Source organism: Nelumbo nucifera, chromosome 4 (genome assembly GCF_055504915.1).
Source record: "Nelumbo nucifera cultivar China Antique chromosome 4, China Antique-T2T, whole genome shotgun sequence".
NCBI classification, from domain to species: domain Eukaryota; kingdom Viridiplantae; phylum Streptophyta; class Magnoliopsida; order Proteales; family Nelumbonaceae; genus Nelumbo; species Nelumbo nucifera.
Window position 1 is genome coordinate 48,142,529 of NC_142652.1, and position 14,566 is coordinate 48,157,094.

The 14,566-nt window shown below is 39.2% G+C and overlaps 1 protein-coding gene across 1 annotated transcript in view; it reads left to right on the forward strand.

Annotated features, from left to right (window-relative positions):
* UNG (uracil dna glycosylase) overlaps positions 1–14,346 on the forward strand; it is a 70,040-nt gene extending 55,694 nt beyond the window's left edge. Inside the window, exon 7 of the mRNA XM_088904376.1 lies at positions 14,005–14,346. Coding sequence (XP_088760502.1) covers positions 14,005–14,023 — 19 coding nt within the window. The 3' untranslated portion in view covers positions 14,024–14,346. The remainder of the gene's footprint in view (positions 1–14,004) is intronic.
* Positions 14,347–14,566: the final 220 nt, after the last annotated feature.

Here is a 14,566-nt window from a genome sequence, read left to right on the forward strand (position 1 = left end):
GAGGAAGAACCCCCGGGATGAGGGCGGGCAACTCGGCTGTCGTAGCGCCCATTCAAGGGCCGAGGGCCGATGCCACACCTCTCCCACGTCAGTCTCAAACCTCCGTGACATCCTGAACGAACGTCATGCCAGACAAGAAGCACGCGATCCTGGCTTAGAGCATTCCAGAGTTCTTGCAGACCCTCACCATGCCCACGAAGATAGAGATGGGTGGCAAGGTCCAACTGACCCTTGGATTGTAGAACTACGGGCCAAGCTCGGGGCCATCAAGGACAAGCTCCACCAAGTCCGAGAGAGCCGAGCTGATGCCTCGGCTAGTCAAAACCATCCAACAAGGAGAACGGATACCTCCACCCCGATGACCATCTGCAATGTTTCAGAGTGCTCATGATACTCTATGGGTATTCCGATGCCTTGACGTGTCGGACTTTCCAGGCCACCTTCAGGGGAGCCACTCGCCGTTGGTTCTTCAGCCGCCTCGGTCGATCAGCTCATGGGAGTAGTTTGCCAACCTATTCTTGGCTCGCTTCATCAGCAACAAACAATGCCAGAAGAGTGTCGTCTTGCTAATGTCTATCAAGCAGAAGTAGGGAGAGAGTTTGTGGTCCTACATCGACCTCTTCAAAAAGGAAGACCTCAAGGTTCACGGCTCAACCCCATGGATCTAAATGCACGCTGCCATCAATGGGCTCTGCACCGGTTTGGCCCTAAAGTGTTCAGTCACCAAGACCCCATCGAAGACAAAGCTAGAATTCCTCAAGAAGGCCCAAAAGTACATTGCAGCTGAAGAAGCGGAAGAGGTGTTGTATGGGGACCACCAAGAAAAGGAGGTTGAGCGCCACAACGGGCCCCCTGAGAAGAAGAGGAAGGGTGGAGACCACCACCACCACAACAACAACGGCAGCAAGGACAAGAAGAAGACACTGGCCTATGCCCTGGCTTACAACCAATACACACCACTCAACTTCACCAGGACCTAGATCTTGATGCAGGTCGCGGAGGAGAAATTCATGAAGTGGCTTGAGAAGATGAATAGGAACCTCAAGAGGGGGAACCTGAAGAAGTATTGTAAGTATCATTGTGGCACTGGCCACGATACAGACGACTGCTATGATTTGAAGAATGAGCTAAAGTCTCTCATCCGCCGTGGGCACCTCAAGCAATACGTCGTGGGCGAGGTTGGCGCCTCGTCCTCCCAATAGCAGCAATAGCAGCATCAACAAATAGTCAGCGTCATCGACGTCTTCGCTGAGGTCAAGGCCTTAGGTGGAGCCTCAGCCTCGGCCCGCAAGGCCTACGCCAGGCACCTAAACAAACATGGGCCTGCCCCCAAGAATCCAAAGCAACAGGAAACCCTCTCTAGTGATCTCGGCCGTGTTCGCAAACTTCGTAGTCAAAAGGATCCTTGTCAACAGTGGCTCCTCGACGGATATCCTCTTCTACAAAGCCTTCCAGAAGATGAAGATAGCACCGGAGCGCCTCCAGCCAGCCGATGTTCCACTAGCCAGCTTCTCCTGTAACGTGGTCATATCAAAGGGAAAAAATACCCTACTTGTCACGGTAGGGATTAAGCCTTGGCAAGTAACGAGGATGAACGAGTTCCAAGTCATGAAGATCGACTCACCCTACAAAGCGATCATGGGGAGGCTGACCCTTCACGTGCCCAGGGCAACCATCTCATAGAACCACATCGCCCTCAAGTTCCCCATCGAGCATGGCGTTGAAGTTGTTCAAGGGGACCAGCAAGTGGCCCACCAGTGCTATGTGGTAGCACTAAAAGGCAAGAATAAGGAAGCATTGCCACTAGAGGGCTTCAACCTTAGGGAGGAACTAGCGAGCCAAGGCCAGCCAGCGAAGGACCCCGTCTCGATTCCCCTAGATGAGGCTGAGCCCGAGAAGACCGTCCGTGTCGGGTCCAACCTTCCCCAGAGAGCCTATTCGAACTAGCTGAGCATGGACCCAAGCTCTAAGAGAGGAAGTTGGCAAGCTACTTGACGTCGGCTTCATCCGAGAGACCTAAACCAAGCCTGCCCTAAGGATGATTTTCCTTTGCTGAGGATAGACCACCTCGTCGATGTCATTGCAGGGTACGCGCTATTCAACTTCATGGATGCCTTATCCAGATAAAACAAAATAAAGATGCACCTAGAGGACGAGGAGATGACCTTATTCATCATCAAGCACTACACTTACTACTAAAAAGTAATGCCCTTCAGCCTCAAAAATACACGAGCCACCTACCAATGCCTTGTCAACAAAGTGTTCAAAAATCAGATGGGGAGAAATGTTGAAGCCTACATAGATGATATGGTGGTGAAGAGCTTGAAAGCCAAGATGCACACCTCGAACCTGGCCGAAACATTTGACACCTTGTGGAAGTTCAACATGAAGCTTAATCCCAACAAGTCTATCTTCGGCATCACCTTAAGCATGTTCTTAGGCTTCATCATTACTCAAAGAGGCATTGAGGCTAACCCTGACAAGATACAAGCCATACTGGGCATGGCAGCCCCTTAGTCGGTGAAGGAGAATCAGAGACTCACCAGCCAGATAGCTGCTTTCAACCGTTTCATGTCGAAGTCATTGAGTATGCACTAAGGTTCGACTTCTCGACATCCAACAACGAAGCAGAGTACGTGGCCTTGCTCATTGGTTTGCAGCTTGTTAGGGATCTTGGCTCACTACACGTCGAAGCCTTCAGCGACTCACTACACGCCGAAGCCTTCAACGACTCACAACTGGTGATGAACCAAGTCAACGGCAAGTACGAGGCCAAAGAGCAAAGCATGTCCAAGTACCTCACCAAAGTTCAAGAACTATCCCGCCACTTCTAACACTTCTCCCTGCAGTAGGTCCTGCGAGCCAAGAACACAAGAACCGATGCCCTTTCCAAGTTGTCAAGCACCTCGGATGTAGCCCTCGGCCATACAATCCGCGTAGAGAAGCTACCTTGGCCCTCTATAGAAGAAGCCCATACTTCCAGTAGAGGTCAAACCATCATTGGTGGACCCCATCATCGACTTCCTACTGACAGAACAACTGCCTGACGACAGGAATGAAGTCAGGAGACCCCAACGTCAGGCAGCCCACTACACCTTACTAGAGGGAAAATTGTACAAAAGATCCTCCACCTTGCCTTACCTCTAATGATTCCGTCAGGAATAGGGCGAGTACGTGCTCCGAGAAATTCACAAAGTCATTTGTGGTAACCACCTTGACGGCTGAGACCTAGCCCAAAAATCACTAGGTAGGGGTACTTTTGGCCGACCCTCCACAAAGATGCAGCTGAGCTAGTACGGAAGTGTGACCAATGCTAAAGGCATGCCAACCTTTTCCATCAGCCGGCCACAACCCTCTCAGCTCTCAGCAGCTCTTGGCCCTTCGCCAAGCAGCAGTACACCTCGGTAGGCTATCCCCAAACAAATGGCCTAGCCAAGGTCACCAATAGAACTATATTGGATGGACTGAAGACCGGACTTGATCGAGCTAAGGGCCTATGGGCTGACAAACTAAGTAGTGTACTTTGGGCATATCGGACCACACCTCGGATGGCCACGGGAGAAACCCCGTATGGCATAACCTACGGTATGGAAGCCATTATCCCAGTAGAGATCGGCTAATCGACGCTCCAAATTGAAGCATACGACGAAGCCGAGAACAGTGAAGCATTCAGAGCAAACATAGACCTACTAGAAGAAGCCTGAGAACAAGAACAAGTAAGGGCCTGTCTATCAACAACAGGTGGCCCGCTACTAAAACTCAAGGGTAAAAGACAGGCACTACAAAGAGGGATACCTCATCCTCAGGAAAGTCCTGGTCCCCGACCCAAGTGTGGGTACACTTGGTTCCAATTGGGAAGGCCCCTATAGAGTCAAGCAAGTGATCGGCCCCGACACCTTCCGCCTCAAAAAATTAGATGGAAGACCCATCCTTCGGATGTGGAACTCGAAGATCCTATGGATGTAATACCAGTAAATGCAAATTGTGATGAATTAAATGCAAAGTTCCTCTTTGGCTCAATGTTTAGCGTGTGTTCTCACTAAGTCCCCAGGACCCCTCATCTTTGCGACTGGCTGAAGCGCGTAGCCTCTCCCGAGGACCATGTGCTCATGCCGAACTGTCGCCAGGGCACATAGCTTGCGATGAACACCCTAACTTAATGTCTTGCCAAACTAAAATATACCAGGACGGTCGAGGCATCGCACACCTCGCTATCCACCTTGGCGATAGATGGCCTCCTGGTCGTATATACTAAGTGCAATTAAATAGATGGTAACCTCGAATAACTCAGCGGTTCGCCTCAGCTCGAGAACCCGACCTCCTTGGAGCGCCACCTTGGCCTCACCGAAGTAACCACTTGTGAAAGAGACCAGTCAAACAAGCTACGTCTCAGCCTCGGCTTCCCTCCCATACTTTGGCAGACCACCTCGGCCTAGCCTAAGTAAACACTTGGGAGAAAACGAGCCAAGCAAGTTGCACGTTTCTCGCATACCTTTGCCTCAGCCTCGGCCCCCTCAATAATCTAAAGCGAGCCATCACGAGCCATTTTTTGAACTGTGATCTCTTCGTGGGGAGGGGATGAAGATTGGTCGAGGGCATGAGGCTAGTGGATTGTATTATCTTGATGGTGGTGGGTCAACTATAGATATTCGATTGTATCTTTCTCCCTTCTAATGGCATTGCAAGCTTGGTTATCTGCCTCTTAAGGCACTTAAGTTACTTGTTTCATCATTGGGTCATCTTTCTACTTTGGAGTGTGAGTCATGTTAGCATAGGAAACATCATTCATTTTACTTCACTCCTAGAATTGATAGTCGTATGTTTAGTCCTTTTACTTTGGTCCATTTGGATATTTGGGGTCAAAATAAAATTGTGTGATACAATGGTTACAAGTATTTTGTAACATTTGTTGATGATTATTTAAGGATGACATAACTTTATCTTATAAAAGAAAGGAGTAAATTATTTTCCATTTTCCAAAAATTTCATGCTAAAATTCACATTCATTTTAATGTTTACATAAAAATTCTTCATTTTAATAATGGTAGAGAATACTTATATACACCTTTTTATAAATATTTGGAATAGCATTGCATTATTCATCAAACTTATTGCACATACACCCCTCAACAAAACGGGGTGCCTAAAAGAATATCCATTTCCTTGAAACAATTTGGCCAATTTTGCATCACACGAGTGTTCCCAAGCATTTGTGGAGTGATGTTGTACTTAAATCTTATTTCCTTATTAATCAAATGTCCATGTCTATTCTTGAAGGCCATTCTCCCTTCTCTATTTTATTTCCCACTTTATCTCCTTTCCCTCTCACTCCTAGGATTTTTGGTTGTGTATGTTTTGTTCATAATTATCCAGGGCCTGGGATGGACAAATTAGATGCATGATTTACAACGTGTCTTTCTTGGATATTATAGGATCTAGAAATGGTATAAGTGTTATAATCCAAGTTCTTAACATTCATTTGTTTGTTTGGATGTCACTTTCTTCAAGTTTGTTCCTTTCTTTATTGGGTCTAATGTCTCTCCTCCTTTTGTACTTCCACTTCTTGTTCTAGTTGATGATCTCATTCTTCTTGTTCTATTTGTGACTTATCCCTTGCCTCTAGTTCAGCTTCCTATCGGACGACCACCAATCAGGCCACTGTATACTCATTGACATGTACTGTCTCCTCCAAATTCTTCTCCGCCGATAGATCTAGCAGTTGGTTCCACATCAATTTTGCCTCCTTCTAACTATGATTTTCCCATTACTTTGTAGAAAGGTAAACACGGTTACACTCTTCATCCTATTTTTAATTATATTTCTATTTCTCACCTTTCTACTTCCCATTGCCAATTTTTTTTTCTTTTATTCCCTATTTTTATTCCTGAGAATATAATGTACATGAAGCTCTTATCTCTCCAAGGTAGCACCAAGCAATGGAAGAAAAACTCTGCTCTTGCTCATAATCACATATGGATCTCACCACTCTTCCTTCTAACAAGCATGTTATAGGCTGTAACTGGGTATACACTATTAAATACTTATCAAATGGCAATGTAGAGTGGTTAAGAGTCTTGTGGAATGCAAAAAAAAAATCGCAGGTTTCATTTTTTTTTGTTTGTATCAATTCAATACAAGCCTGTATCGAGTCATTTCGGACCTATATTGGTTGATATAGACCCAATTAATATAAGTTAACACTATGTTGTATCAGCCGATACATTCCAAATTTTTATTATGGAAAGACTATTCCCTTTCTATCTATAAGTACCCCTATAATTACTTTCCCTCTCTCTAATAACTCATTTATTTAATGCTACATTAAACATTTCTTACACCACCTACTTTTATTTAATACTACATTTAATCAATATTCAAATTCAAATTTGAATTTATCACATGCCTTTAAACATGCCTTAAAATAACTCCTTTATTTAATGCTACATTTAAGCAATATTCAAATTTGAATTTATCATATTCATTAATAAAAACTATAAATGAGAGCAAGGTTTTAAAAGGCTAAAGGCATAATTGAGGTGTAAAGGCTCAAAATGATGAGACATAAGTCTAAAAAATTAAGAAAAAAATAATTAAATTTTATAAATGATAAAAATAACATGTAACATACCAAGTAAGAATGCTGAAAGGTATAAATATCCATAACATAAAAGTTTATAAGCAATATGTTTTAACTTTTAAGCATTAAATTAAAATAATAATTAATCATCTAACAATTATAAGAATTTTACATTTTATATTTCAAAATGCAATCTTATGAAATTATTCATATGAAGAATCATCTATATAATGGACATTGGATTTATGGCCATCCAAGAGTTGGGAAGAAAAGAAACACTTTAGTTGATTTGATCTATGCAAAAATAAATAAATAAAAAGAAAATGAATCCATTAGGAAAAGAAATGAGAAAAACAACAAATTTGGGATGTTAAATTAGAATATTAAGAAAATTTCCACTTGATTTATCCAAGAGAAACTAATAACTTAATTGGACCTTTTTTTTTGCATAGAACTCTCTTAGGATAAAATACTAAAAGAAATTAATAGGACTTGATTTGCAAACCCTAGTCATTAATTCGTAACGGTCATAAGTCTACCATTGCACCATATTATAGTTGCTTGTCATAAATATATGTACTTCAATTCTTAAGTAAATTTTCTCTTCTTAAGGAATCTTCATAATAAATGCTAAAATTGATTATTAGCATTTATATACAAATAAAAAATAACATAAAAATATATTGATTTTATGAAGATTAATACATTAAAATTTTAATTCTTCCATCATTTTTCAATAGTTATCAAATGTGTTCTAATGTGTCACAATGTATATAAATCATTAAAAGTATGGTTTTTTATGTTTAAATAACTCAATAATAGCCATACAGAACTTATATTTATTGTTATTATTATATTTTTTATGATTTGTTTGAATTTTCTAGTGTATCTACACGTATCTAGACTTTTTTCCGTATCCATTAGCATCCAAAGAGTATCTTGATATGTCTCTTAAAATTGCCTTACCAATACATCTTATGTTTCTGATACATCGAATCTTGCTCTCATTTATGTGGAATAGATTATACAAAGACCTCTATTATTACTAAGTTTGGCATGGTTCCTATTTTGATATCCCTCGCAACTATGTATGATTGGCCCTTGTTTCAACTCGACAATAAGAATGCCTTTATACATGGTGATCTTCTTTAGGAAGTTTATATGGAGCAACCACCAAGATTTGTTGCTTAGAGAGAGAATGGTAAGATGTGCAAAATCAAGGAGGCAATTTATGGGCTCAAGCAGTCTTTGTGTGTGTGGTTTGGTAGATTAACTATGGTGGTAAAAGATCTTGGCATGAGATAATACTAGGTTGATCATTCAGTGTTCAACTATGATTTGGATGTTGGAAAGATTTTGTTGGTGGTATATGTAGATGACAGAATGAAGACCCTTTAGCATGATCACTTCCAAACAAAGGGCCTTGGTAAACTAAAGCATTTTTTTTAAATAGAGGTAGAAAGGTTGAAGTATGAGATTAATTTGTTCTAAAGGAATCAATGTTCTTGACATACTAGAGAAGACATGATTGTTGGGTGCCAAACCAGCTGAAATACTCGTGGAGCCAATTGTCAAATTGATTATCATTTGTAGTTAGTGTGGTAAGCTAGTTCATGTAGAATCATTGGGTTCCACATTGGTATAAAGTTCTAAGATACTTGAAGGAAGCTATAGGTCATGGTTTGTTATACAAGACTCAAAGAAGTCTTTTGATAAAAGGCTACATAGATGCTAATTGGGCAAGTTCAATATCTAATAGGAGATTCACTTCAGGGTATTGTACGTTTCTTGGAAGGAATTTGGTGAAATAGAAGAGTAAGAAGCAGACTATAGTAGTAAGGAGTACTGCTAAAGCTAAGTATAAAGCCATGGAACACACTGCGTGTGAATTAGTATGGTTAAAGAACCTCTTACAAGAGATTGGGTACTCGATTGATAACCTTATAAATTTATATTCTGACAAACAAACTGCAATCCACATCTCTTATAATCCAGTTTTCCATGAAAAAACAAAATACATAGAAATTGATTGTCACTTTATAAGAGAAAAAGTACTTAATAGTGATAAGTACTACACATGTGAACATAGGAAGTTGATGGGTAGATTTATTTACCACAGGATTGAGTTAGGGAAGAGTGGATTACATATGTAACAATATAGGAATATATGACATATACTCACTAGCTTGATGGGGAGTGTTAGAGTCGGCTGTTAAAGAGTAGTTTGGTCCTTTTATCTCATTTTAATTGAGTAGTGTTATGTCTTTTATGTTTCACTTTAAGTGTTATGCCCCATACTTAATTAGGGGCATAACTAAACATCATTGTACTTTATATTAGAAAATATAAATATAACCTATCCAACTAGAGAGAAAGTATTGATTTCTCTCTAGATCAAACCAAGGTTTTCTCTTTTAACCCTTCTCTCTCTCTCTCTCTCTTTTACTTCTGTTTTTTTTCTTTCTCCTTCTAGGATTGAAACCAATGCAGATCGAATCAATAACACCTTCCTTTACCCACATATCAAAGTTACTATTAATGATAAACAAATGTCATTCTAAATTTCTAAGATACCATAACTTCATATTCTGTCTGAAATATCACATCATTTATGAAATTATGGAAACTAATAAGAACCATCAAGGTAACAATTAATAAGAGTTAGGAGAGAGAGAGAGAGAGAGGATGAACTTGCAAATATTCAGACGTGGTGGTTCAACAAATGATTATAGAAATTGCATCTTCAACGTCCACTGTAAGAAGGGTGAGATTTAGACTGCAACAATGCAACTTATAGCTTTACCTCACCTATAGGGAAGAAATATTATGGCTTGTCCTTCCATTTAGGTGATGGGTTATCTTCAATGATCGCAAAAGAGTGAGATCTAGATTTCTTCCTTGCAACATACAACACCATCCAACCTTTACCATACAACCGAATTAGGACGAAAGAACAAGGGGGTGGGAGAGTCGTACGGTTTGGATAATGACCCCAAAGAACCTTCAATATAGAGGAAGAAAGAAGGGGATTGGAGGAAGGTTGGGAAGTGAAAAGGGCTATGGGTAGGGAGTTGTTGGAGGGAGATTCAAAATTTCAAGAATCTCTATCCTCCCTTTCTTATTTTAAGTTTTTGTCTTTTCCTCTTCCCACTCTTGAATGCATGGGAAGACTCTTTGTCCGACATTGCTTGGGAAAAGAATAGAGGTAACGTATATCTATAGCTTTGCTCTCTCTATGGGTAGGGACCCATAAGAGGAAAGCACTATAGATATCCCATGCATGTAAGGGGGGTTGGGGGTGCTTTTCACAAGCGTGGGATGAGCCGAGCCGAGCCGGGCCGGGTCAGGGTGAGGGTGCGGGTGCCTGTACCGTACGCGATGCACTGAATTAGTTTTTTGTTTTTATTGGTTTAACCATTTGACCTTAAAATTTAAATTTACTTTTTGAATGGAGTTCTTTTCCTGTTCATGTCTCTTTCCTTTTTATGTCTCTTCAAATAGGTGCACTATTCTGAAGAGGCACTTGTCTGAACGAACACCCATGTGTCCATTCGGGTATGAGAACACTTTATAAAAGGAGTGTTGGTCGACCCAGTTTACACACACCAATATTTTTGACAGTCTTGTTCTCTGTCTTCTGGGCAAATCTGAGCATCATCTCTTTGTGGTTCGTGGAGGTCTAGTAAGCGAATGCATGCCTACCAGTAGCCTGTGGGCTGTTTTATCTTGCCGACTGATTTGTGATCACTCGACTGCACCATAGGGGGAAATGCAGTTTTAAGGAGAGTGACCAAATGGCATGACTCAGCCCTCCTTATCTTTGTTTCACAGTTCTGCAACACCACACTCCTACAGGTGCTCGGTTTAGAAAGCAATTAACGATAAGTTTCACCTGCCTTCTTTATTATTTTCCAACAATATAACACAAGGGAAGAAAAAGACAGGGGGTGGGAGGGTTGTTTGGGTTTGGTGGTGGAGTGATAGATTGAGGTCGGTGAACATGCAAGAATGGAGTACAACAAGTAAAGGATGGAGGGGGAAAGGGAAGTGGTCATTGGGTTTGGTGGTTAAACAATAAATTGAAGCTGGTGAACATGCAAGAATGGAGCATACAGACAAAGGGCGTGCGAGGGGAGTGGTTGTTGGGTTTGGTAGGAGAAAGTGGGGCCATTGGATAGGTAAGACTCAGGGGTCATTTTGATATGTTGGTTACAAATCATCAAATGTACCACTAGTGACTCGAAACACTAAAGAATAAGGTGGTATTCGGTATTGTGGTTGTCCATGATATATTGCACTTAGAAACGCACTACAACTCATTTGTGTCATTCGGTTGTAGTGTGGTGTGGGCCGAACCACAATATATCGTAGAATAATCCTATCATGGACCACTCCACGCAACAGTGGAAAACTCTAAGATACATTGATCACTTGCTTTGTATCATTGTTTTACCCTAAGAAATATTACCGTTGTAGCTTTTGCTCTCCCATCACTCTGCCTCATTGTTGCAAGCCCACCACTGGAAGAAGGTGGCCTCCGCTTGCCGCTTGCCGCTTGTCGTTCCATGACCGCCACTATAAGTTTTTATTCATCCTTGTCACCCTTGTTTTCTTTGTTTTCCACTCATTGTCGCTCTTTTCTCTTTTATTCTTAACCCTTATTTTCTTCATTATCCCTCCTCTTTTCTATCGTCCTTATCACCACATGACAACAGCAAGTGTTCCTTTCACCCTTACTGCCTTTGTTCTCGACATCTCTAATGTAGATTTTTTATATAATACTTATTGTCATATAGATTTTTATTGAATATGTCTATATTTTACTAATCTTTTATAATTTTTATAAATAAATATTAATTGTCATAGAATTATTAATTTTTATAAAATTATTGCTCTCGACAATTTATTTTTATAAGAATAAGAAATTATTCTTATATTTTGGTGTATTTTTTATTAATTTTTATATTTTAGTCAAAAATAAAATACAATATATTGTGTTGTTATGATTTAATTATATTATTTTTTTATAATTTATATTGCTTACAAACAATATGTTGTTTATTTATAATTAATAGTGTAAATCATCTCATATGTTGTAGGTGAGATGCATGGAATAAAACCATAATGTGGACTGAGCTACATTGCATCTTGTAGAATGCCTATGAGGGTGTGGGGTGGTTCAGTCCATCATTTTTTGTCTATGAAAATTAGAAACCCTATTATGATTTGGTGTGGATGCATCCACGCCACAGGTGTGGTATGAATGAAAATACATCACTCATTTTTTCATCCACACTACAAAACATCCCTTTATAAATAAATTGGTTAAAGAGGAGGGCAGCCAAACGATTTATCTTGTATGGTGACCTGGGGCATAAAAAATTCTGCCAAGATGAAACAATAAAAACCCCTATTTTTTAACCCAACAACAAGAATCCAGTTTTGGCAAGGCCTAAGCTTGGTTGTAATTCCTATCGTAGGTGCTAAGCCCTTTTATACCCCTAAACATTTAGGTCTTCTGTGTGCTCATACTCTATGCACAAGTCATCATAGCCGTACATTGCACATCACAACATCTCCCTGAGTGACACCACCCATGTGAGTTGAGATCTTCTGTCAACAAAACATATTACAATCCTCTACCAACTTGATCTAACACCACACATCTCAGTATAAGTCTAGGACCTACCATAAAAGTGGGACCCGCTATGTATGAGATGTGTAGTGTGAGAATTTAAGATTATGTTGGTAGAGGGTTGGAACGTGTTTTAATGGCAGGTAATAGACGCGGGACTCCACCCATGTGGGACATGTTCCGGATGTACCGTTTTAGCGTCTTGTGGTTGTGGGTAGTAGACGCGGGCTCAATTATTGAGTTATGTCAGGTTAGACCCAACAAAAAGTTGACCCAACCTGTGAACCCGACCCTAACCCACCTGAAAAAATAGGGTTAGGGTTCCCATGTTCTGACCCGAAAGTGCATTTGACCCGACCCAACCCGGAAAAGATCGGGTCGTGTTGGGTTGGCTCACGAGTCACCCGTTAGGTCAGCCTAAAGCAAGGTTTGTAGAGTGAAAATTAAAGCTTGGATGGGGTGGGTAATTTTGTAATTATAATTATAAATGAGTCCTATTACCAATGGGGCTAGGAATAGGATTAGGCTAAAAGCCTAACAATAAGCCTAGGAGGCTAGGAGTCTAGGAGTCTAGGATTAGAGTCAAACCAAGTCGTTTGTGTTTTACTTTCTTCTATTAATTTTGTTTTTTCAAAAGTCTCTCTCTTAATACTCTGTATTCTTCTTTAGTCTTCTCCATTCTCACTTTTACGTTTTAGCCAAAAGAAATAAGATGTATTTTTTTCAAGAACTTCGAAAATGTTGGTGTTGAACAACGAGGTATCACAAACTCCAAGGTTTGTTTTCTTACTCCTTTCCTTTCTATTTAATGTATCTAATTTTTGTCTTTTAATTTTTCATTAATAGATTTTAGTTATTTAATTATTTTTAATGGTTTATTTTGCATAGAATGATGAATGATATAATTAATCTTTTCTTTTCTATTTAATTATTTTTAATAGTTCTTAATGATTTTAGTTATATTTTCCTAATGATGAATGAACACAAATTTTCATAAAATTCTTTTTTCATTTTTCTCTAAAAATATAATTTAAGGAATGAAAAATATGACTTGCTTGTTTTTTTTAATTTTGATTTTTTCCTAATCTTGTACATTTTCTTTTTAAAATTCGAATGTTCTTTAATCTTCTTTTTTAATTTTATTGATCCAAAATGTTTTTGCTGCTTTTTTTAGCCAATGAATAATTCATTCAAAAATAAAACTCATAAAAATAAAGAGGGAAATTGGCTAGAAAAATTGATTTTGAGGTTTATAAAGAGTTGATAGCATTATCTATTATACAACATAGATATCCATTTTCATATGTTGAGCATGAAGAGACGAAATGTTTGGTGTTATCTAAATGAAGATGTCAAAACATTGACTAGGAGCACTACTAAAGCACATTGTTTGAAAATCTATAAGAGAGAGAAACAAAGACCTAACTTTCTTTAAATAATGTTCCTAGTAGGATTTGTTTGACATGTGATATGTGGACTTCTTTCTTTACTCAGGGGTACCTTTGCCTCACTACACATTATGTGGATCATAATTGGAAGTTGAATAGCAAAGTTTTGAACTTTTGTCATGTTCTTCATCCACACAATGCATTTGCTTTATATGGAAAAGTGTATGACTTATTGAAAGCATGGGGAATTGAGCATAAATATTCACAATCACCTTAGATAATGCAAGATGCAATGATAATATGCAAGATATTTTGTGTGATCAACTTAAATCTTCTTTGTCTTGTAATGGTTTCTTTTCATATTCGATGTGGTGTTCATATTTTGAACCTTTCTGTACATGAAGGTTTGAAGGTGATTGGTGATTTTATATATAAAATAAGAGAAAGAGTGAAATATGTGACAGACTCGAAAGCAAAGAAGATAAAGTTTGAAAATTGTGCAAAGCATGGGGGTTGTATTTGTCCAAGGGTTTATGGTTGGATTGTCTAACAAGATGGAATTACACTTATATGATGCTTGAGAGGGCACTCATCTATCGTCGTACCTTTGTTAATTTGCAAAATGTGGACCAAAATTATATTTGGTGTCCAACAGATGAAGACTGGTCAAGGGTTGAAAAGATTAATAATCTTTTGAAGCCCTTTTATGATATTACAAATCTTTTTTCGGGAATTGAATACCCAACAACAAATTTATACTTAAAAAGTATTTGGAAGATTGAGTTGTGTTTACTTGAAGAAATGGACAATCAAGAAGATCTCTTTATAAGTGATATGGAACAAAGAATGAAGAGTAAATTTGATAAGTATTTGGATTGCTATAATGTGGTAATTGCATTTACTATGATACTTGATCCTCATTACAAAATGGGACTTGTGAAATTTTTTTATAAAAATTAAATGAGG